General features: G+C 45.5%; 2 protein-coding genes across 5 annotated transcripts in view; one reads left to right on the forward strand and one right to left on the reverse strand.

Annotated features, from left to right (window-relative positions):
- Nucleotides 1-1,546: 1,546 nt before the first annotated feature.
- TUBD1 (tubulin delta 1) lies at nucleotides 1,547-24,567 on the reverse strand. 3 transcript variants are annotated; one of them, XR_014494463.1, is made up of 9 exons: nucleotides 17,650-17,884; nucleotides 12,843-12,990; nucleotides 9,790-10,006; nucleotides 8,860-9,091; nucleotides 7,295-7,459; nucleotides 7,058-7,198; nucleotides 4,722-4,905; nucleotides 3,166-3,444; nucleotides 1,547-1,782 (listed from the first exon to the last, which is right to left on the reverse strand). XR_014494463.1 is itself a non-coding variant. In XM_083379793.1 (9 exons), exons 2-9 carry the CDS (start codon nucleotides 17,816-17,818, stop codon nucleotides 3,342-3,344), a joined length of 1,359 nt encoding a protein of 452 aa, XP_083235919.1. In that variant the 5' UTR covers nucleotides 17,819-17,834; nucleotides 24,348-24,567; the 3' UTR covers nucleotides 2,795-3,341. The 3 variants fall into 3 exon arrangements, 2 of the variants coding, with proteins under 2 accessions (XP_083235919.1, XP_083235918.1); XM_083379793.1 differs by lacking the exon at nucleotides 1,547-1,782 and adding an exon at nucleotides 24,348-24,567 and having other exon boundaries at nucleotides 2,795-3,444; nucleotides 17,650-17,834; XM_083379792.1 differs by lacking the exon at nucleotides 1,547-1,782 and having other exon boundaries at nucleotides 2,795-3,444.
- Nucleotides 24,568-24,875: 308 nt separating this feature from the next.
- The window catches only part of RPS6KB1 (ribosomal protein S6 kinase B1), a 40,850-nt gene continuing 40,457 nt past the window's right edge, over nucleotides 24,876-25,268 (forward strand). For both annotated transcript variants that reach the window (XM_083350858.1, XM_083350859.1), the window contains exon 1: nucleotides 24,876-25,071. In XM_083350858.1, coding sequence (XP_083206984.1) covers nucleotides 25,000-25,071 — 72 coding nt within the window. In that variant the 5' untranslated portion in view covers nucleotides 24,876-24,999. The remainder of the gene's footprint in view (nucleotides 25,072-25,268) is intronic.

A 25,268-nucleotide genomic window follows, 5' to 3' on the forward strand; every position in this document is an offset into this window, starting at 1 on the left:
GGTTGCCTGGTCTCAAAGTGGAACACATACATGACACACACCTAACCATACCATACACAACACATGTATAGACCCATACCCTTGCATATACATAACAAATAAATATTAAATATTAAACACTGCCCATCTTGAATATGTAATGGAAGGAAGCAGCTTGAGAGTTCACAAGGTTGATGTTGTATGGAATGAAACTATGGCTGAATCTGGATGTTCTGCTTTGGATACAACAAAGGCACCCCCCATTCCCAGAAGGTAACAAGGAAAACAGGTCATGGAGAGAACATGTAGCGTCCCAGACAATCTTGCGGACCCTGCTCAAGCAACGCTTCTGTGCCATGTCCTGGATGGGAGGGAGGGAACTGCCAATGGTCTTTTCGGCCGTCCTCACCACTCTCTGCACCGCCTTCCTGTCTGAAGCAGAGATGCTTCCAATCCAGACTGTGACAGGATGCTCTCGATCGTCCCCCTGTAGAAAGTGGTCAGGACAGGGGAAGGAAGATGTGCTTTTCTCATGCGACGCAGAAAATGCAGGTGCTGCTGTGCCCGCTTCACCAGGGTCTCCCAGTTAAGCGACCAAGCCAGCCTACTTGTTAATTGCTTGACAAACCATGGCAAACAAGGTTATAAAACCGGGCGCGTTAACACCTTGCTTAATGATGAAAATTATGGGCCCATTTGTTGTCGTCAGCCGAGGCCTGCCTGTATATTTTAATACCTGGCAATCTTTAAGTCATGTACAGATCCCCGTTGTAATGGGTAATTGGTTTTTGTGTCCTTACTCAAAAGAAAAAGAAAAAAAAACACTTTATCCCATTGTGACTTTGCCCAGGGAATTTGGGAAGCCCTGTGCTAAGGCCTTGAAAACCCTCCAAAAGCCCTCCATGCTTTTGCTATTAACTCTCTTACCGCACCCATTTAATTATTACTTTTTTCATTAGCTGATTATTATTTGGAATGGACTTCAGCCAGGGAAACCTGCCTTCAGAGTGTAACCTATCCAAGCCAGGTGTGACAATGAGTTGACTGATATGTGAGTTGATAGGCATGTGTTATTTCTCTTAGCAAACTCTTGCCTTTGGTTGTCTGATGATCAGTGACAACTATCAGTAGTCCCAGACTTACAACAGCTCACTTAGTGACCGTTCAAAGTTACAACGGTACTGAAAAAAGTTTTATACACACACACACACACACACACACACACACCCCTAGCACACCGAGCCTTGGTGGAGCAGTGGGCTAATGCCTCCTTAAGTAACACCAGCTGCCTGCAATCAGTGCAGGTTCGCATCCCACCAGGCTCAAGGTTGACTCAGCCTTCCATCCTTCAGAGGTAGGTAAAATGAGGACCCAGATTGTTGGGGGCAATAAGCGGACTTTGTAATAATGCCGCTTGGGGTGTGTGTGAAAGCCCTAATAAGCAGGCATATACATAGAATGAAGGCTACTGCTAAGCTTGTAAGCCGCCCTGAGTCTTCGGAGAAGGGCGGGATATAAATGTACCGTAATAAAAATAAAATAAATAAAATAAAATATGGATGTGGTTTATATTGGTCTTTTGTTCCCAATAGACTGAGAATCCTGGGTGATTGTCTCCAATTTAGGGCATGATGGGGAAATCTGTGCCATGCAAGGTTAAATAAGCATTGGTCCAGATCTCACGTGCCTTTCGTGTACCTTTCAGTCAATTGCCGAAGCTGTTTATTGCTGTTGGAAGTGGATCCACCATAAAACCCATTTGCTCCCCATCAAGTGGAATACGGGCGCCATCTTGTGTCCCATCTGTATACAGGACACAAGAAAGTCAAATAAAATGGGTTAAATCAAACTGTGGGGTTTGGGCTTCTTCAAGTTGAGGGTGTGAGCCTTGGTGGAGCAGTGGGCTAATGCCTCCTTAAGTAACACCAGCTGCCTGCAATTAGTGCAGGTTCGAGTCCCACCAGGCTCAAGGTTGACTCAGCCTTCCATCCTTCCGAGGTAGGTAAAATGAGGACCCAGATTGTTGGGGGCAATAAGCTGACTTTGTAATAATGCCGCTTGGGGGGTGTATGAAAGCCCTAATAAGCAGGCATATACATAGAATGAAGGCTACTGCTAAGCTTGTAAGCCGCCCTGAGTCTTCGGAGAAGGGCGGGATATAAATGGAATTAAAATAAAAAATAATAAAAATATGAAAGTAACATGTCACAAAAATTGAGTAAATGCAGGTAGTCCTCAACTTACAACAGTTCACTTAGTGACTGTTTGAAGTTGCAACAGCACTGGAAAAAAAAGTGACTTATGAGCGTTTTTCACACGACCGTTGCAGTATCCCCAGGCTCACAGGATCAAGTCAGACGCTTGGCAACTGCCTCATATTTGTGTCCCGGGGTCACGTGATCGCCTTTTGCGACCTTCTGACAAACAAAGTCAATGGGGGAAGCCAGATTGGCTTAACAACCGTGTTACTAGCTTAACAACTGCAGTGATTCACTTAACAAACGTGGCAAGAAAAGTCGCAAAATGGGGCAAAAATTCACTTAACAAATTTCTCACCGAGCAACATAAATCTGGGGCTCAGTTGTGGCCGTTCAGTTGAGGATTACCCGTACTCATGTTTTTCAACTTTGGTGACTTTAAGGTGTGCTGAAATTCACCTCCCAGAATTCCCCACCCAGCATGCTATCATAGGGGAGCTGTGCTAATTATGGGGCAGTCCAAAATTAACGAGTTGCAGTTCGCGAAGCTTTATGTCTTTTAATAAAATAAAACTGGCAAGTCTGAAAAAGTGCTATTAGATAGCTTCAGATTTTGTGTTTTGGTTTTATTGAGTAGAAACGACGCACTAAGACTTGGTTTTAACTGACTCTGTTGGGTTGGCAAACACAGGCCACCTACCAAGTGCGATATATGTTACTTTTTCCAGTATCATATCTTCAAACAGTCGCTAAGCGAATGGCTGTAAGTCAAGGACTTCCTGTGCCCCATGTTCTTGCAGTAAGAAAAAAACACTGTATTCACCCAGGCAGATGTCATAAGTTAATGACTATATTCAGTACAGTACATATAAAACCAGGAATGTAGAAAAATATACAGACTGGTGAATGAAAAGAGCCCTCAATTGGTGAGGGTGCCTGATGGGATTCAAAGCTGAACCCCAGATCCCCTTTCAAATATTAAACGTACTTCTTCCATTGAAAACGTGGATTCCTAGGAAGCGCCTCCATGGGTATGGAAGCCCTGGCATTGGCAAGGCACTGCAGAACCCATGTGCTTCGTTGGGATGGGTGCCCGGTAGCCCATCGTCATCGCGGTTTTGATCCTCTTGGAAAACTTATGGAGAACGTACGCGCTCTGGGGAATCAGAGGCTGCTGTAGCTGGCAATCACTTGTTCTAAGGTGGTGAAACAGCCCAGAAAATCATCTTCTTCAATTCCAAATTTTGAATACTGGTGGATGTAAGCCCTGCGTGGAAGGAACAAGAGGTTTTGGTGAGCAAGAACGCCCGGCCCGGATCAAATTATCCATGGCTCCTTGGAGGGAAAGCAATGGGACGCCAATTGATTGCGGGCAGAATACAATGTTGGCTTGGATTAATGTTACAAATCGAAACACGCAGAATGGAATGGAATGGAATGGAATGGAATGGAATATAGAATAGGAATAGAATAGAATAGAATAGAATAGAATAGAATAGAATAGAATAGAATAGAATAGAATAGAATAGAATAGAATAGAATAGAATATAGAATAGGAATAGGAATAGGAATAGAATAGAATATAGAATAGGAATAGGAATAGAATATAGAATAGGAATAGGAATAGAATAGAATATAGAATAGGAATAGGAATAGAATATAGAATATAGAATAGGAATAAGAATAAGAATGAGAACAGAATAGAATAGAATAGGAATAGAATGGAATATAGAATAGAATGGAATATAGAATAGAATAGAATAGAATAGAATAGAATAGAATAGAATAGAATAGAATAGAATAGAATAGAATAGAATAGAATAGAGCTGGAAGGGACCTTGGAGGTCTTCTAGTCCAGCCCCCAGTTCAAGCAGTTGAACCTATACCATCTCAGACAGGTGAATGTCTAACTCTTCTTAAAAATCTCCAGTGATGGAGCGCCCACGATTTCTGGTGGCAAGCTGTTCCACTGGTTGATTGTCTTCACTGTCAGGAAGTTTCTCCTTAATTCCAGGTTGCTTCTCTCTTTGATCAGTTTCCAACCGTTGTTTCTCGTCCTGCCCTCTGGTGAACAACCTGGCCCTCTCTGTCTTGTGGCAGCCCCTCAGATACTGGAGGACTGCTATCATGTCTCCCCTATTTCTTCTTTTCTTTAGACTAGCCAGACCCGAGTCCCGCAGCCACAGGAAATAAGCCCTGGCTGTTCTTTGGAAGGACAGATCCGGAAGCCGAGGCTCAAATACAGGTAGCCCCAGGGGTAGGCAACCTTGGCTCTTTTATGACTCGTGGACTTCAACTCCCAGAATTCCTAAGCCAACATGGCTCAGTATGGAAACCTCTCCATTTCTGCTCAGCATGGCTGGCTCAGGAATTCTGGGAGTTGAAGTCCACGAGTCATAAAAGGGCCAAGGTTGCCTACCCTGCCCTGGTCCCACTCACCACTCCCACGAAAACAACTACATATCGGCCCAAATTTTAAACACACACACACACACACACACACACACACACACACAAAAACGAATTTCATTCTTTTCAACTTACTTGGATGCAAACATCTTCCAGGCTTTTCCCACTAGGCTGTTGAGCGGATTGAGCAAAAACTGGCTATTGCTGACCAGACAGGCTGATTTTTCATACTTCTTAAAAGCTCTGGGTGTCTTCCAGATGCTCAAGGTCTGCGGAGGGTTGAGCCAGGAGGTGTACAAGGCTGGATCTTGGAAACCCCCTGTAAGAGACAAGAAAGGGCCGCGTTAGATCAGAGGATTATAGGCTAGTCCTCACTTAGCGACCAAAAATTGGGACTAGCGACTTGGTTGCTAAGCAGAAAAGCATGCAACTGCGATTGGGCTTATGACCTTACAGGTAATCCTCGACTTACAACCGTTCATTTAGGGACCGTTCAAAGTTGGAACGGCACTGAGAAAAGCGACTTAGGGGCGTTTTTCACACTTACAACCGTTGCAGCTTCGCCACGATCACGTGATCAAAATTCAGAGGCTTGGCAACTGACTCACATTTATGACAGTTGCAGGGTCCCTTTGGGGACCTTCTGACAAGCCAAGTCAAGGAGGAAGCCGGATTCGCTTAACGACCGTGTTGCTAACCTAACAACGGCAGTGATTCACTTAACAATTGAGGCACGAAAAGTCGTAAAATGGGGCAAACATCACTTAACAACGGCCTCGCTTAGCCACAGAAATGTTGGGCTCAGTTGTGGCCGTAAGTCAACCGCTACCTGCACTTCCCCTTCAGTCGTTAAGCGAAGCAACACAGTCAGTAAGGGGAAAAACAGACAACTGCAGCTTAAGATTTTGTTTCTGCCTTCTGCATTAACTCAGCTGCTCACAAATGGAAATAGAATAGAGCTGGAAGGGACCTTGGAGATCTTCTAGTCCAGCCCCCTGATCAAGCAGGAGAACCTATAACATGTCAGACAGGTGAATGTCTAGCCTCTTTTTAAAAACTTCCAGTGATGGAGCGCCCACGATTTCTGGTGGCAAGCTGTTCCACTGGTTAATTTTCCTCACTGTTAGGAAGTTTCTCCTTAATTCCAGGTTACTTCTCTCTTTGATCAGTTTCCAACCGTTGTTTCTCGTCCTTCCCTCTGGTGCCTTGGAGAATAACATGACTCCCCTCTTCTTTGTGGCAGCCCCTCAAATACTGGATCACTGCTATCATGTCTCCCTTATTTCTTCTTCTTTTTAGACTAGCCAAATCCAAGTCCCGCAGCCGTTCTTCCTATGTTTTGGTCTCCAGGCCTTTGTATCATCTTAGTTGCTCTTCTCTGAATTTTTTCCAAACTCTCAACATCTTTTATGTGATAAGGTGACCAAAACTGGCTGCAGTATTCCAGGTGTGGTCTTACTAGTCCAGGGCTAGGCAACCTTGGCTGTTTTATGACTCGTGGACTTCAACTCCCAGAATTCCTGAGCCGGCACGGCTCAGCTTGGAAACCTCTCCCTTTCTCCTCAGCATGGCTGGCTCAGGAATTCTGGGAGTTGCAAGTCCACGAGTCATAAAACAGCCAAGATTGACTACCCCTGCGCACCTGTCATTTAGTGTGCGACTGACAATCCCAAGTGCCAGGGTTATTTTTTTAAACAATGTCATAACTGTGAACAGTCACTGCAAAGGGCAGTCGGTAAGCAAGGAATACCTGGTCAGGTTATCCTCGACTTATGACCACAATGGGAACAGAATTTATCTTGCTAAGCAAGGTGGCTGTTAAGTGAGTCATAGCCAATCTGACTTTTTGTCGTGGCTGTTAAGCGAATCACTGCAGCTTTTAGGTCAATTGGGTGGTCATTAAGAGAATTCAACTTCTCCCATTGACTTTCCTTGTCAGAGGCCAGCTGAGGTCACAAGGATGATCACATGACCCCCCCAACTGTTATAAATACAACTTGACAACGGCACTGAAAAAGTGACCTACAACCAGTCCTCACACTTACGACGCTGCAGCATTCCCCACGGTCACTCGAGCAAAATTTCGGCGCTTGGCAACCAGCTTATATTTACCACTATTGCAGCATCGCACTTAGCGATTTTCCCAGCCTGCTTCCAACAAGCCATGGGGGGAAGCTGGATTTGCTTGCTGACCATGTGATTCACTTAACAACCGCAGTGTTTAACAACCAGGGCAAAAAAAAGGTTGTAAAATTGGCACCACTCAATTAGTAAACATGCCTTGCTTTAGCCATCAAAATTCTGGCCGTAACGTCAAGGTTTTTTTGTCCTTGAAATTTTTTTGTCTCCATTCAACTCCCCCATTATTTCGACAAGGAGCCGAGAAGTTAGCCAGGAGGAATGGTTGTTTGCAGCCACAGAGGACAAGCAAACACCTGTTGTCGCTGCGTCTCACAATGCCAGGCCCTTACCCAGATCTGCACACTGTACGTCCTTCCCTCGCAGGGTAACCAAATTGGCAATCGAAGTATTGAAATTAGCCATCCGATTTAAAGAGGCTTTGCAAGCTGCAGGAAGTCTGCTGGTTGGAGGCCGCACCTGCCAGTCAATGCCTGTGAAGGCAAGGTGAGCAGGAAGACCAGGTTAAGTCACTCAAGGGCTACTTGTACAGCCTCTTCCACATCTGGGGACACGCAGCTGGAACTCACCTTCTTCCATTTTGGCGTTTGCAATGAGCATCTGCCGCAGGTGTTTCAGAAGTCCAGGCCAAGCAAAGGTAGTGTAAGCAAGGGAATTTTCGGACATCTGAGGGATATTCCGGAGGCCCAGCACCTTGAACTCGGGATGGGGAACTAAAGCTTCCATCAGGTCCCCTAGAAAAAAAAAAGGAAATGAAGTTTAACAGCACGGATTTACACATTGATTTTATGACACACTGCGCCCCGATGGACCTTAAAAGGAAATTGTCCGGCTAATAATTTAACAGCTAAAAAGCTTGTTATGTAATGATGTACAGTAATGTAAGATGATGCAGTGATGGGAATGACTCAGCAGGGTCAGTGTCCCTTTAAGAGCCTGAGTAGAAAAGGGAGGGCTTTGCTGGAGTGTGTGTGTGTCTTTCTCTCTCTTCCGTTTCCTGCTGTAACTGTGGTGTGTTGGATTCTGCTGTATTACCACGTGTATGTATATTTGTTCCTGGTCTATGTTATTGTAGATAGTGTAAGGTAAACCAACATTTGATACAAGCTTCTGTTTAATGTGTTTACTTCTGGGTTATCTCGCTCAATAAAAGACTTTGCACGCTCTGACAGAAATTATACAGATAGTCCTCGACTTACTACCACAATCGAGCTCGAAATTTCCACTGGTACGCGAGACAGATCTTAAGTGAGTTTTGCCCCCATTTTACCACCTTTTCTGCCCCGTTGTTAAGTGAATCTCTGCAGTTGTTAAATGAGTAACAAGGTTGTTAAGTGAACCTGGCTTCCCCCCACTGACTTTGCTTGTCAAGACGATCGCAAAAGGGGGAAATCACGTGACCCTGGCGGCACTGCGGCCGTCATAAATATGAGTCAAATTGCCAAGCGTCTGAATTTTGATCATGTGACCACGGGGGATGCTGCAACGTTTGTCAGTGTGAAAACAGTCAAAAGTCACTGAGCCAGGATAATTGCAACTATCATAAATATGAGTCAGTTGTCAAACGATCACAGTTTGATCACGTGACCCAAGGGATGTTGCAACGGTCACAAGTGTGAAAAACGGCCATAAGACACTTTTTTTAATGCCGTTGTACCTCTGAACGGTCAGTAAACAAACGGCTGTAAGTCGAGGCCTACCTCTAAGACTAGTATGGACCTTTTTACTAAGAAGAGGACAGAATAAGCTGATTTTCATCTTGTTTTACTTTGGTTTTGCGCTGCATCAGGATGAATTGGAGGGAAAGTAGCCTAGGCCAATGTTTCTCCAGCATCCAGAAGTTGTGGGTGCTCCAACACTGGAAGTTTTTAAGAACAGATTGGATAACCATTTGTCTGAAATAGTATAGTGTTTCCTGTCTTGGCAGCAGGTTGGACTAGAAGACCTCCAAGATCCCTTCCAACTCTGTTATTCTGAACCTTGGCGACTTGAAGAAGCATGGACTTCAAGTCCCAGAATTCCCCAGCCAGCTGTGCTGGCTGGGGAATTCTGGGAGTTGAAGTCCATACCTCTTCAAGTCGCCAAGGTTGAGGAACAATGGGCTAGACAGTTTTCAGAAGGAGCAACTAAATACCTAGAGGTGACCTGCTGTAGTGAGCCACCCCTTCAGAGGAGTAGGCCGGTTGGAAGACGCTACCCAGCTGATGCGCGATCACTCGATTAACATCCTGGAAAGAAATCTGCTTGATGTTCATCAGCTGCAGGCAGATCTGGTGGACGGCGTCGTTCTCGTGCACCAGAAGGGCATCCGAAGATTGGTATAAGTGGGAGAGCGTCAAGACGGAATTGTAATTTTGGACAATCACCTTGAAAAGAGAGGAAGAAGAAGGAGTGGCTTTAGATACAGAGAGTCCCTGACTTAGGACCGCAACTGAGCCCAAAATTTTCACTGCTAAGCGAGGAATTTGTTAAATGAGTTGTGCCTCATTTTACAACAGTTTTTCACAGTCGTTGAATCGCTGCAGCTGTTAAGTGAATCACAGGATTACGAAGCGAATCTGGCTTCCGCCCATTGATTGTCAAGAATGAAACTTTGGCAGCTAGTAAAGAGGGGGAGGTGTTGCTTTAGAATGGATGAGATGGAGAAAGGAAACCTCTACGATTCCGTTGAAGAGCTCGAGAGCCTGAAACCTTTCCAAGGACACCATAGCAGGTGTGGAGAGGAAGCAGACGGTTCCCATAACAAAGAGAAATTGTTTACATGGACTAGGTAAGAGATTATTGGCTTGACTGGAAAAAAAAATGTTTAATTCTATGAACTGGTGTCTGGGAACCTCAGAGCTAGTTTTGCTTCGACACGACCATGCCGTGTATTCAATAAACGGTTAAGATTTTCGGAAACGGAATGAACCTGGAGTTTTATTTGGATCCTTGAGCTGGGTGTCGACAATTGAGTTTGCTTGTCGGGAGCCAGCTTGGGAAGCACCACCTCATGCCTTAAGATTTCTTTTCACCCCAAAGTAAGAAAATCGGGCACCCTCCAGCGAAGACCTGGGACACTCACCTCTCCAGTTCCGTACGGCCAGATAACATGGTTGAGCAGGAAGGAGTGTGGGTAAGCCTCTCGTAGGGCTGCTGTCACAAAGGCCCCCAAGCCTGACCCCGTCCCACCAGCCATGCTCATGCTCATGAAGAAGCCTGCGAGCCGGTCGCACTTCTCCGCTTCCTTCTGAATGAGGTTCATGATTGCCTCTTCGTGTTTAGGGCCGTGGACGTGGTAACTGGGCAGAAGTCGGGAAAGGAAAAAGGAGAACCCATGGATGGGTTACATTGTGCTAGAAAGAAACGGCCTGATGTGATGAAGCAAAGAATTACTGGGAAAAGATACATACTTGGATTAGGACCGTGGTGGCAAAATTATGGCACGCATGCCACAGGTGGCACGCAGAGCCCTCTCTGTGGGCACGCGCACTGTTGCCCCATTCCTAGGCCTTCAGCTGGGTTTTATAAAACCTTTTCGCTTTAGGCCTACGCCGCCATGGGCAAAAAACTAAAAGGTTCATTCAATCAATCAATTTCAACTTCTCACGGGAAAAAAAGATCTCGCAAAATTGGAACTGATTGAACATTTTAGTCCCACCCAGTCTGCCGTTACCACCGCAGCCACACCCACCCAATGGGCTACACCCACCCAGTACCCAACAATACATAAGTGGGTTTTGGATTGCAGTTTGGGCACTCGGTCTCTAAAAGGTTCGCCATCACTGGCTTAGGAGAATATGTTGATTTCAAACCTGAACTTTTTTTTTAAATTAGGTATAATGCCAGAAAAGACGAATAAACTTTGCACGTCAACACAGTGGCAAGAATTATATTTGCGCAACGCTAGAAAAATGAAGGAATACCATCAGATGGAAAAATATTTTTTTAAAAAAATACTAGAATGCGCAGAGATAATTGGCTATGAGACTGGAAGAAAAAGAAGAAACGGACTATTATCAAACCTGGGACTTATTTGACCATTGGCTGGAGGAAAGAAGAAAGGATTAGGAATTAAACATGTATTAGCATGTAAACAGCACATTGGTTGAAAAATTACTACTGTTATGCATGGAAAAAATGAATAAAAAACCTCTATATATATAAAAAAAGAAACTGCCTGGTTACAGGGAGTCCTCTACGTACGTCCACAACCGTGCCCAAAATTTCCACGGCTAATCAAAATGGTTGTTAGCATTTTAAAAAAATAAAATCGTTTCAAACCATCACAAGCAAAAAAAATATCCAAAATAAATATACACAGCCAGCCGAGATACTTGGCCAGTTAACAATACAAGGTCCTTCCTCAGTTTATAATCGCAATTGAGCCCAACATTTCTGTTGCTAAGCAAGACAGTTGTTAAGTGAGTTTTGCTCTATTTTACGACCTTCCTTGCCACAGTTGTTAAGTGAATTATTGCAGTGTTCATTGAATAACGCGGTTGTTAAGTGGATCTGGTTTCCCCCCATTGACTTTGCTTGTCAGAAGGTCGCAAAAAGGGGATCACAATCGTCATTAAGTACATTCCAGATGCCAAGCAACCAAATTTTGATCACGTGACCACGGGGAGGCTGCAAAGGTCACAAGTGTGAAAAACAGTCATAAGTCACTTTTTTCCAGGGCTGTGGCAACTTGGAACAGTCACTAAATAAATGGCTGTTGAGGACAACCTGTATATAAATCAGGGACGGCCTCAAAAGCTGTACGAAAGCAGAATCAGAATTCACTGAGGCAACGTCGCTGGCAGGCTGAGTGACTACAGGTAGCTTTCAATTCACAATCATAAAGGAGCTTGAAATTTCTGTTGTATGTCGTGATGGTTGTAAGTCAAGGCACCCACGTAACTGGACCCATTTTTCCCCCCCCCCAGCAGTTGTTAAGGGAAAGCCACGGTCTTTTAAGTGAACATCGTTGTATGGTATAGGGTGGTACAGGGTTTTCTGCCTGAGCAGAGGGTTGGACTAGAACAGGGGTAGGCAACCTCAGCCCTTTTATGACTCGTGGACTTCAACTCCCAGAATTCCTGAGCCAGCCATGCTGAGGGAAAAGGGAGAGGTTTCCAAGCTGAGCCATGCTGGCTCAGGAATTCTGGGAGTTGAAGTCCACGAGTCATAAAAGAGCTGACGTTGCCTACACCTGGACTAGAACATGGGTTCCCAACCTGTGGGCCATGGCCCAGTAGTGGGCCGTAGGCTGCTGGCCCATGGGACAGGCTGGCCAGTGGGCGTGTGTGTCTGCACACCCCCTCACTTGTGCCAGTGCCGCACTTGTAGGGTGCAAAAACAGGACCCCACGCCACGGGGTGCAAAATGGGACACCGCGGCACCTGTGTGTGAAAACAGGACACCGCGGCACCAAAACAGGACGCCACCGCAGCGCCTCGGGGTGCGAAAATGGGACATTGCTGCATCAAAACGGGACACCGCCACGGCACATTGGAGTTCAAAAATGGGACACCGTGGTGCCTCGGGGCGTGAAAACGGGACACTGTGGCACCAAAACGGGATGCCACTGCAGCACCTTGGGGTGCGAAAATGGGACATCGTTGCACCAAAATGGGATGCCATCATGGCACATTGGAGTGCAAAAATGGGACATCGCAGTTCCTCGGTGTGAAAATGGGACACCGCCGCACCAAAACAGGACGCCACTGCGGCGCATCGGGGTGGGAAAACAGGGCGTTGCCACAATGCAGGGCACAAAGATGGACCGCCACTGTGCTGCAAGGGATAAAAATGGCCACCGCCATGCCACCCGGAAACAAGGTGCTGTGCCAAGCAAGAACAGGGCAGGGCTAGTAACACGTGGGCGCTAGCCCCGCTTATGGCTCACGCACGCTTGCGGCCCCATGCGCACGCGCAGATGTAAAATGCTTCCCCCTCCCTTTTCGTCCGGTCCACCAACTGACAAAAGGTTGGTGACCTTGGACTAGAAGACCTCCAAGGTCCTTTATTCTGTTGTAAAGTTAATCTTTGCTTAATTGCAAAACAGCAGGCTTCTTTCAGCAGCTGTGCTTTGAAGAACCAATTGGCGAAATAAATCAAAGAGTTGTTAGTTTTGATGGCAATCACACATACCCGTTTGCCCAATTGTTTCCTGATCCTTGTTTCTGACAGAAGGCAGACTGGGGACCATATCTCCAGTTCCCAGTTCTTGAGGCAAAGGATAAAGTCTGGTTGATCACTTTAGGTTCCATGTCAACCAGAACAGCCCGAGCAACCATACCTAAGTAGGAAAAAGAGAAAAATGGGGGGGGGGGACCACCCCTTTTTACAATCCTGCATTGAAAACGAAAATAGGAAATACAGGCAGTCCTCAAATTACGACCGCAAGTGAGCCCAAAATTTCTGTTCTTAAGTGAGACATTTGTTAAGTGAGTTTTTGCCCCATTTTACAATGTTTTTCATGGACCATAAGAAAGGATTGAGGCCTTTGAACTCTGGTGCTGGAGAAGACTCCTGCGAGTCCCTTGGACTGCAAGGCAATCAAACCGGTCAGTCCTAGAGGAGATCAACCCTGACTGCTCTTTAGAAGGCCAGATCCTGAAGCTAAAACTCAAATACTTTGGCCACCTAATGAGAAGGAAGGACTCACTGGAGAAGAGCCTAATGCTGGGAAAGGTTGAGGGCAAGAGAAGAAGGGGACGACAGAGAATGAGGTGGCTGGATGGAGTCACTGAAGCAGGAGGCCTGAGCTTAAATGGACTCCAGAAGATGGTAGAGGACAGGAAGGCCTGGAGGAACGTTGTCCATGGGGTCGCGAGGGGTCAGACACGACTTCGCAACTAACAACACAATGTTTCTTGCCACAGTTTTTAAGTGAATCATTGAAATTGATGTTAGTAATAATAACATCCCACCAGGCTCAAGGTTGACTCAGCCTTCCATCCTTCCGAGGTAGGTAAAATGAGGACCCAGATTGTTGGGGGCAATAAGCTGACTTTGTAATAATGCCACTTTGGGGGGGGGGGGGGGCGGCGAAAGCCCTAATAAGCAGGCATATACATAGAATGAAGGCTATTGCTAAGCACATTGATTTGTGCTTAGATTGTAAGCGGCACTGAGTCTTCGGAGAAGGGTGGGATATAAATGGGATTTAATAATAATAATAATAATAATAATAATAATAATAATAATAATAATAATAATAATAATAATAAAGTTGGAAAGAACCTTGGAGGTCATCTAGTCCAACCCCCTGCTCAGGCAGGAAACCCTATACCCAGTGCTTTTTTTCTAAAGAAAAAGGTGCCAGAACTCAGAGGTGCTGTCACTGGGAGCGATGCCAGTGTCTTGCTATGGCGTTGCCGCTTGTCCTTTGCACCCCCGTCCCTGCGGCTCGGAGCCACATGCCATGGGGATTCCACCCCCCCACAGCGGCTGTGGGGATTCCCCTCCCCGCAGTTGCCATGCTGTGGCCAATGCTGAGCCCCCACCCGGAGCTGCTCCGAACCCCAACCCAGAGCTGTGTTCCTCTCTGGCGCCAAACAGCCTCTTTCCAACCACATCCAGAAAAATTTGTAACAAACATTGGAATTATCAAGGCCATGTTTGGTATTTCCCAGCAATCTGTTACTGGAAGGAAAAAGCAATCCCTGCTGCGTTACTGATCCCAGAGAAGCATTTGCATGTATGCAGGTATCCTTAGGGTGCCATAGTTATGGATGAGAAATATTGGTTGCAAATATACAATATGTATAAAAAGGTAAAGGTTCCCCCGCACATGCGTGCTAGTCATTTCCAACTCTAGGGGCCGGTGCTCATCTCCGTTTCAAAGCTGAAGAGCCAGCGCTTGTCCGAGGACATCTCCGTGGTCATGTGGCCGGCATGACTAGACGCCAAAGGCGCACGGAACGCTGTTACCTTCCCACCGTACTGGTCCCTATTTTTCTACTTGCATTTTTATGTGCTTTTGAACTGCTAGGTTGGCAGAAGCTGGGATGAGTAACAGGCACTCACTCTGCTATGCGGCACTCAGGATTCGACCCGCCAAACTATCGACAAGCTCAGTGTCCTAAGCCACTGAGCCACCGCGTCCCTAACACAATATGTATATACTAGGTTAATTATTTAAAGACTGAAGTGCAACATAAATAGATTCTAAATAATAATCTATTTTTCAAAACATGCAACAGTCCAAACAGTAAAAGTAAAGTCCAAATTAAGAATATTTCATTCTTAAGAATTGTTTAATTTAAAGTGGTTTAGTTGTAATAGATGGTTATAGATTCAAAATAGTTTTCAAGAGTATTTACAAAAGATACTATTTTTTTTCTAGCATCAGCTAAATTAGACATATTACATTGAGAAAAATGTTTCTCATTTCTTTCCTGTTACCTTTATTGATTTCAATGCAGAGATGTTAACTTAGGAAATAGACTATTTTGTTATCTAATTTTACCTTCCAAAAGACAGAAGCAGATGAAAAATGTGAGGTTCTTTCCTGTTGGCTTTTTTGAATTAGCCGTTTTAGATTCTAAAAGTTTAGTTCCTAAAGAAGTAACCTTGCAAGTAATTTTAATGTCCTCCTCTAGTGCAGGGTAGGCAACCTTGGCTCTTTTATGACTCAGAATTCCTGAGCCAGCATGGCTCAGTTTGGAAAACTCTCTCTTTCTCCTCAGCGTGGCTAGCTCAGGATTTCTGGGAGTTGAAGTCCACGAGTCATAAAAAAGAGCCAAGATTGCCTACTCCGAAAGCCAATAGAGGGAGCTTTTTTTTTTTTTTTGCAAAAAAAAAAAAGGTGCCGGAACGCCGTTCTGAGCGTTCTATGAGAAAAAAAGCCCTGCCTACACCATTCCAGACAAATGGCTGTCCAGTCTCTTCTTAAAAACTTCCAGTGTTGGAGCATTCACCACTTCTGGAGGCAGGTAGTTCCACTGGTTAATTGTTCTAGTAACACTGTTCTTAAGTGAATCTGGCTCCCCCCATTGACTTTGCTTGTCACAAGGTCGCAAAAGGGGATCACATGACTCCGGGACACCGTAATGGTCATAAGTATGAACCAGTTGCCAAGTGTCTGAATTTTGATCACGTGATTGTGGGGATGCTGCAAAGGTCATAACTGAAAAACGGTCATAAGTCACTTTTTTCAGTGCCTTTGTAAATTTGAGGAGTCACTAAATCAGACATGTCAAACACAACGCCCGGGGGCCGGATCTGGCCCGCAAAGTGGTTTCATGCGGCCCGCGAAGCCATCCTGGAAACAGTGAGGGAACGGCCCCCTCTGCCTTGGCCCTGGCCCAGAGACCCTCCTCCTGCCAGAGACCCTCAGATCTGTCCCACTCCTGCCCAGGCCCCCATAGGCACCCTTGATGCCAATGATGTAGAGCAGGCCATGCCCACCCAGTAGGCCACACCTACCCTGGCCATACCCACCTGGCCCCCTGAGGGCAACCGCAATGCTGATGCGGCCCTCAATGAAATTGAGTTTGACACCCCTGCACTAAATGAACTGTTGGAAGTCAGGTACAGGTGTATAGGTAGTCGTCGAGTTATGACTGCAATGGAGCCTGCCCATCGGGGTTGTAATGAGCTTTTTAACAGTCATTTTATGGACCCATTTTGTGTGAAATGGTATAAGGCTTCCTACCTGAGCAGGGGGTTGGACTAGATGACCTCCAAGATCCCTTCCAACTTCTTCTTCTTATTATTATTATTATACTTTTTTTGCAGCGGTTGTTAAGGGAACACCACAGCTGTTAAGCAAGCCAATGGTTTGCTAGGGGCACGGTTTTGCTGAAAACTGAAAGTAAATGTTGGTTTTCAGCAAAACTGTTGTAAAACATGGTCATGTCACCATGAGACACTGTAAATGGCTCTAAACGTGGCCAGGGGGCTGTTGAGCTCCCCAATTTTGGTCATGTGATTGTGAGGGGAGGGGCCTCTTGGAATTTTGAATCTGGGTCATTGTTAAATGAATCTGGCTTCCTCCATTGACTTTACTTAACAGAAGCCGGCGAGGAAAATCGTAAATGGTGATCATGTGCCCCCCCGAGACACTGCAACCATTATACTATCCACGTCAGTTGCCAAGCGCCCACATTTTGATTAGCTTGACCGTAAGGATGCGGCGATGGTCTTAAGTGCAAGGATTGCTTGCAAGTCACTTTTTTCAGTGCTGTTGTAACTTCAAATGCTCTGGATAGGCAAGGTCCCATGCTCCATCAATCTTCTCCAGCCTGGTGTGTCACAGTCTCAGCTCTCCTTTGGGGACTCCAAACGTGCTTTTTCAAGAGGCAAGTGGACTTTCTTGATTTTTCATTGAAGACGTTTCGCTTCTTCTCCAAGAAGCTTCTTCAGCTCTTACTGGATGGTGGGGAATGGAAGGATTTATACTCCTTGCGGACAGCTGGTCATTTGCATTCTTTTAACGAGTCCTTGAGGCCACCTGGAGGTTTACCTGTGTCCTTATCTGAGTAGTGCAAATGGGTGGGGGGCCTTCCTGGACCTGCTGAATGGACTGTGTTGTAGACTGGAGATAGATGATGTTGTATCCCTCCCCCTCTGTTGAGGGAGGGCTGTTCAATTTTGACCTAGATGGCTTCTTTGACCCCTCTTTCAAACCAGCGGTCCTCCCTGTCCAAAATGTGGACACAGATAAACCCCCAAGTGGCCTCAACGACTCTCTAAAAGAATGCAAATGACCAGCTGTCCGCAAGGAGTATAAATCCTTTCATTCCCCACCATCCAGTCAGAGCTGAAGAAGCTTCTTGGAGGAGAAGCGAAACGTATTCAATGAAAAACCAAGAAAGTCCAATTGCGTCTTGAAAAAATCATCTTTGGGATAACCATAACCTGGATGACTTGAGCCTCTCCACAGACATCTCCGTTGGGGAGCTTTGCCCGCACAACCTTTCAAGAGGTCATTATATTGATGACGTATTACCTCCAGCTTTTTCCTCAAAGAAACGTTCCTTACAAGCTGCCTGGTAAGCGTCATTCTCCTTCCTGGAGCAGAACCCCTGGGAGCTGTGGAGGTCTGTGTAGATGGTATCAAACACCTCACGCCCAATCTGGTTGCCACACTGGCCAAGTTGAATGGCTACGATGGACATTCTCAGCTGCCTGGCCCTGAAGAAGAAGAAGAGACCAAGCTGTAATCACCGTCTTAAACCTGGAACCCGGCAATACCAATTTTATTTACTGATTCACAGAACAACACGTAGAAAAACAAATTCTTAAAGAGGAGCATGGGAGCAGACTAGAAACATAGAATGAATTTGTGCTAATTGAGGCAGCCTTGGAGTACAGGCAGTCCTCGACTTACAACCACAATTGAGCCCCAAATTTCTGTTGATAAGTGAGGAATTTAAGTGAGTTTTGTCCTATTTTATGAGCTTTCTTGCCACAGCTGTTAGGTCAGGATAATGGTTTAAAGGCTAAACAGCTTATGTAATGATGTAATGTAATGTAAGGTGGATGGTGCAATGTTAGGAATGACTCGGCAGGTGTGTGTATCCCTTTAAGAGTCTGAGTATAAAAGGGAAGGCCTGCTGAAGTCTTTCTCTCTTGTTCATTTCCTGCTGTAATTGCTATGTGTTGGAGTTTGCTGTTTCAACACATGTATGTATTTTGTTTCTAGTGTATTTGTGTATATAGTGTAATATAAACCACCATTTAAATACAAACCAGTGTTTACTGTATTTACTCCTGGGTTACCTCAGCACAATAAGACTGTGCATGCTCTGACATGTTAAGTGAATCACTGCAGTGGTTAAGATAGTAACACAATTGTTAAATGAATCTAACTTCCGCGTTGACTTTGTTTGTCAGAAGGTTGCAAAAGGGGATCACAACACAACAACGGTCATAAATATGAACCAGCTGCCAAGCACCTGAATTTTGATCACAAGATCATGGGGATGCTGCAAAGGTCATGACAGCGAAAAATAGTTGTCAGTCCCTTTTCAGTATAAAAATCTCTCCCTTTCTCCTCAGGAATGGCTGGCTCAGGAATTCTGGGAGTTGAAGTCCACGAGTCATAAAAGAGCCAAGGTTGCCTACCCCTGGTATAGATGTATGACTAGCTGATGAGAGCTAAAGAGCTTGAAATAGCTATACTAGTCTCCATTTAACTCTTTGTCAGCCACAAAATTTTGAATATATATAGATACAGACACACACACACACACACAGACACATATATATATTCAAAATTTTGTGGCTGACAAAGTTAAAGGGAGACTAGTATATGTGTGTGTGTGTGTGTACATGTACAGATACACACACACACACACAAACATATATATATATATATATATATATATACATATATATATATATACATATATATACATATATATATATATATATATATATATATATATATATATATATATATATATATATATATATATATATATATATATGTATATAATTTGTTTTCTGAGGGTTTCGTGGGTGTTCGTATGTGGATCTTTGGTTATTTGGGTTTTTCCCCGCGTAGAACTAAAGGTGTAGGGGCGACGTTTCGACGGAATCCCATCCGTCATCATCAGGCTGGTGGCTTCTGCTTCCTTCTTCTGGGAGAAGCATGTGGCTGTTTGTTCCTCTTTTTTAAACTGCCAGAGTGGGTGTGTTCTGTGGGTGGAGGTGTGCTCTGATTGGGTGGGGGAGTAAGTGTGTTCTGATTGGGTGGGAGTGTGTTTTGAATGGTGGGTGTGTTCTGATTGGGTGGGGGTGTGTTTTGAGTGGATGGGCTGGTCTCAGCTGCCAGCCTTAGACCTGAGCTGGTGAGTTGTGCTGCTTTTGTTCGGCTTTGTGTTTGTGGTGGTGCCATGTTTTTATAGTGGGTGTCAGTTTGCTTATTGTGTGGTTTGGAGGGGTTTAAAGTGGCTGATGTTGCAGCTGTAGTTAGGTTTCTGTTTTGTGGTTGTGCCTCGTTATCATTGTGGGTTCGGATTTGCTTTTTGAATGGTTGTGTGGTGGTGATGTCATGTGGTGTTATCATGAGTTTGGGTCTATCATTCTTGGTGGTTGGGACTTGTCTGTCAATCAAGGCGGGTTTCCAAATGGTTGGTAGGCGAGAGGTATCATCTCGTTTGTTTATGCTGGGGGGGCGTTTTTCTATCTCAATGGCTTCTCTGATTATTCTGTTGTTAAAATGTTCAATTTTGGCGATAGTTTTGGTTTTTTAAAATCAATTTCATGTCCCGTGGCTTCAAAGTGTTGGACCAGGGATGAAGTTTGTTCTCCTTTTCTGAGTGAGTTTTTGTGCTCTTCAATACGTGCACTTATTCTTCTGTTGGTCTGTCCGATATATGTGGTGGGGCAGGTGGTGCATGGGATTTCGTATACTCCTTGGTTTTCTAAGTCAATTATGTCCTTGGGGTTTCTTAGGATGATGGATATTTTTCTGTCTGTGTAGAATGCTGTTTTGATGTTGTGTTTTTGGAGGACCTTGCTGATTCTGTCTGTGGTCCCTTTTAAGTATGGGAGGAGGGCTTTGCCATTTTCTTGTTCTCTGTCTTGGGTTTTTGTGGGTGTCTTTCTTCGGATTAAGTTGGTAATCGTGTTTCTTTGGAATCCATTGGCTGTTAGTACATTAGTGAGAGTGTGTAATTCGGTTTTTTGGTGTTGTTCGTCAGCTAGGTGTTTTGTTCTGGAGATGAGTGTCTTGGCTACGGAGTTGATCTGTGCTGGGTGGTGGTGTGAGAGTGCGTTCAGATAGCGGTTTGTGTGTGTTTTTTTATGGTAGATAGTGTGTCCTAGGGAGCCGTTGGATTTCTTGTAGACTAAGACATCAAGGAAGGGAAGTTGATTGTTAGCTTCTGTTTCCATGGTGAATTGTATTTTGGGGTGTAGGCTATTGAGGTGTGTGAGGAAGTCATCCAGTTTTTCTTTGCCGTGTGGCCAGATTACGAAGGTGTCATCTACGTATCTGAGCCAGAGTTTGGGTTTGTGGTTGGATTTTTCTAGAGCGAGGGTTTCAAAGTGTTCCATGTAGAGGTTTGCGATGACAGGTGAAAGGGGTGATCCCATGGGTGCTCCTTCCATTTGTTTGTATCTTTGTCCATTGTAGATGAAGTATGTGTTAGATAGGCAGTGGTTGGTCAGATCTAGGATGTGTTTTGGGGGGTTGTATTTATTTAGGATACCTGTCAAGGCTTCTTTGATTGGCACTTGGGTGAAGAGGGATACGACATCGAAGCTCACAAGTAGGTCACAGGGCTGTAAGTTTAGTTTACTTATGATCTCTATGAATTGGAATGAATCTTGTACGTGTGAGGTGATGGAATTTGCGTAAGGCTGTAGTTGTTTGGCAAGAAATTTGGCTAGATTTTGTAGAGGTGAGCCTATGGAGCTGACTATGGGTCTGAGTGGGGTTCCTTCTTTGTGTATCTTGGGCAGACCATAGAGCTTAGGACATCTGGATGATTTTTCTCTGGGAATCATTGTTTTCTGGATCTCTTCACTGATGGGGGTGGCTTTTATTTTGGATTTTGTGGTTTTTTCCAGGTAGGTGGTGGGATTTGTCTTGAGGAGTTTGTATGTGGAGTCTCGGAGTAGGTTGGATAATTTGGTATGGTAGTCAGATGAGTTCATTACCACCGTGGCGTTGCCTTTGTCTGCTGGCAGAATGATTATGCTGGTGTCATTTTTTAGGTTAAGTAGTGCTATCTGTTCCTCTTTGGGTAAGTTGCTTTTGGGTGGTTTGCTGGTGCAGAGGATGTTGGTAACTTCGAGTCTGATTTTGTTGGCGTCATCAGGGTTAATTTTGGTCAGGCTGGATTCGACTCCGCATATAATGGTTTCCGTGGGAATGTGTTTGGGAGCGACTGCAAAATTAAATCCTTTAGACAGGACGTTGGTTTCGGCTTTGGTGAGAATCCTATCTGAGATGTTGTGCACAGTTTGTATCATGTGTTGCTGTGAGAGAGGAGGGGTTTGTTTCTGGCGTTCCTTTAGTCTTCGGAGTTTATTGGTGTGTGTGTCTGTTTTGTAGGCAGTCTCTGTTTCAGCTCTCCAGACAGCGATTTGTTTGAATTTGTCCCAAAGTGTGGGGTGGATCTTGTTGCTGAGTTTGAGTGAAGTGTGAGGAGGTCTCTGTTGATTCGGTCCAGGAGGAATCTTTTTGTGTGGAGTTCATTTCTGATTAGGGCCATTTCAGTTCTTATCAGGATGCGTTTGATGGCTGCAGAGTTGGAGTGGAATTTCAATTGGAAGGATGTGGGGATTAGATTTTGATCTCGGCAGTTGCGTAGGAATGTGAGGTCACACAGAATGGAAGCTCTTCGTACTTCGAGTTTTTCATAGGTCCTAGTTAGCTGGTGGATTTCCTCCCCGTAGAGGTAAGATATTTGTTTTCTGAGGTTTTCGCGGGTGTTCGTATGTGGATCTTTGGTTATTTGGGTTTTTCCCCGCGTAGAACTAAAGGTGTAGGGGCGACGTTTCGACGGAATCCCATCCGTCATCATCAGGCTGGTGGCTTCTGCTTCCTTCTTCTGGGAGAAGCATGTGGCTGTTTGTTCCTCTTTTTTAAACTGCCAGAGGGGGGTGTGTTCTGTGGGTGGAGGTGTGCTCTGATTGGGTGGGGGGAGTGTGTTCTGATTGGGTGGGAGTGTGTTTTGAATGGTGGGTGTGTTCTGATTGGGTGGGGGTGTGTTTTGAGTGGATGGGCTGGTATCAGCTGCCAGCCTTAGACCTGAGCTGGTGAGTTGTGCTGCTTTTGTTCGGCTTCGTGTTTGTGGTGGTGCCATGTTTTTATAGTGGGTGTCAGTTTGCTTATTGTGTGGTTTGGAGGGGTTTAAAGTGGCTGATGTTGCAGCTGTAGTTAGGTTTCTGTTTTGTGGTTGTGCCTCGTTATCATTGTGGGTTCGGATTTGCTTTTTGAATGGTTGTGTGGTGGTGCTGTCATGTGTTATCATGAGTTTGGGTCTATCATTCTTGGTGGTTGGGACTCGTCTGTCAATCAAGGCGGGTTTCCAAATGGTTGGTAGGCGAGAGGTATCATCTCGTTTGTTTATGCTGGGGGGGCGTTTTTCTATCTCAATGGCTTCTCTGATTATTCTGTTGTTAAAATGTTCAATTTTGGCGATAGTTTTGGTTTTTTAAAATCAATTTCATGTCCCGTGGCTTCAAAGTGTTGGACCAGGGATGAAGTTTGTTCTCCTTTTCTGAGTGAGTTTTTGTGTTCTTCAATACGTGCACTTATTCTTCTGTTGGTCTGTCCGATGTATGTGGTGGGGCAGGTGGTGCATGGGATTTCGTATACTCCTTGGTTTTCTAAGCCAATTATGTCCTTGGGGTTTCTTAGGATGATGGATATTTTTCTGTCTGTGTAGAATGCTGTTTTGATGTAGATTTTGTAGAGGTGAGCCTATGGAGCTGACTATGGGTCTGAGTGGGGTTCCTTCTTTGTGTATCTTGGGCAGACCATAGAGCTTAGGACATCTGGATGATTTTTCTCTGGGAATGATTGTTTCAAAAAGCAAATCCGAACCCACAATGATAACGAGGCACAACCACAAAACAGAAACCTAACTACAGCTGCAACATCAGCCACTTTAAACCCCTCCAAACCACACAATAAGCAAACTGACACCCACTATAAAAACATGGCACCACCACAAACACAAAGCTGAACAAAAGCAGCACAACTCACCAGCTCAGGTCTAAGGCTGGCAGCTGAGACCAGCCCATCCACTCAAAACACACCCCCACCCAATCAGAACACACCCACCATTCAAAACACACTCCCACCCAATCAGAACACACTTACTCCCCCACCCAATCAGAGCACACCTCCACCCACAGAACACACCCCCTCTGGCAGTTTAAAAAAGAGGAACAAACAGCCACATGCTTCTCCCAGAAGAAGGAAGCAGAAGCCACCAGCCTGATGATGACGGATGGGATTCCGTCGAAACGTCGCCCCTACACCTTTAGTTCTACGCGGGAAAAACAACCCGAATAACCAAAGATCCATATATATATATACATATACATATATATATATATATACACACACACCTGGACTGGAGGAACGTTGTCCATGGGGTCGCAATGAGTCGGACACTACTTTGCAACTAACAACAACAATATACACACACATATTAATATAATCTTAATACATATTTGTGTGCCTTTGAGTCAGACATACAGTATAATTATAATTGCACAAGTTGCTTATAAATTTAGCATGTAAGTTTAATAAATAAAAATTTAGAATTAACTGAGTCTGACATATACCAAACTTTATACCTAGCACACAATAGACAACAACCAAATCTTACTATCAAGTCAAATTCTTACAGACTAGCATGGTTTATTACTTTATACTAAACATATTAAAATAGAAGTTTATATATCACTTTACTGATGGAAGAAACCAACCTCCTGCTGAAAAGAAAAGCAGCCTATAATATTATAAGTTATCAAGTTATCAGCAAAAGATGGTTGATTATGAATTCAAAAATAGTTGTCAGGCAAATTTAAATTAGAAAACCACACCGCGTAAATTCTTAGCTGTATTATGAACAGCTGACATAGTTAGCCACTTATGCCCATATAGGTATAATATGTAACCACGTTCTACACGTATACCCTATATAAAAATATACATTATACAACAGCCCGTTTTACCCGTTTCTAGCTTTTCGTCCTAAGGCGCATGCGCCTAAGTTCTCACGCCTCCCTCCACGCTTCCTTCTTTGCTTATCCTCAAGCAACAGTCACAGCCCTTTCGGCTCATTTTGCGCATGCGTCCATCAGGCCGTCGGCTGAGGCGGGAAAAATCAGTCTCGAAAGAATTATCCGAGAAAAGGGCAAGTCGGCTGCCTCAATCGCGAGCTCAACGCATGCGTCCTATCGACGCCGGCGCACTTGAGGGCTGGTTTATTGAAAGCCGCCCCTTCCAGTCCCAGTTATCGAGCGACGGCAGTCCGGGTGGTACGCGCGCGCGCTGGAGTCAGAGCGCTATTCCACCCATTGCGCTTGCGCGGATCGAGGCGGCTCCTCCTCTAGGATGGCCCACGGCGTCGTCGGGCAGCCTTTTGAGCCTCAAAGCACGGCTTGGCGCGCGCGCGCGCGCGGCCTCGCGCGGCGTCCGCCCGTTCGGGCGCATGCGCGGTGGCGCCGGCGAGCTGAGGAGGCAGGGCCTGGCTAGCCCGGGCGATGGCGGCCGTCATGGCGGCGCTCTGGGTGGTTGCCGCGGGCCCATGAGGCGCCCTCACTCTTCATCCGGACGCTCCTCCCGGCTCTTGACAGCGAAGGCGGCAGTCCCGCACGCGTTGTCATGGCGGGCGTCTTTGACATCGACCTCGACCAGCCCGAGGAGGCGGCCTCGGACGAGGAGCTGGAGGAAGGGGTGAGCGCGGCGTGGCCAGGCCGAGGGCGGCCAGGGAAGGCCGGGCCTCAGGGGAGCGAAGCGAGGGCCGGGGCTGGGCTCTCCCACGGCTCGCCTTCGGCCGGCTGAGGCTCCGCGGCTCCCGCGGCTCCTTTTACCGCCGCGAACGGGGAGGCTCCTCGCGGCGCTTCTGGCCCTTGGAGGAGAGGACGAGGAGG

The sequence above is a fragment of the Vipera ursinii genome (assembly GCF_947247035.1).
Source record: "Vipera ursinii genome assembly, chromosome: 1".
In the NCBI taxonomy this organism is placed as follows: Eukaryota; Metazoa; Chordata; class Lepidosauria; order Squamata; family Viperidae; genus Vipera; species Vipera ursinii.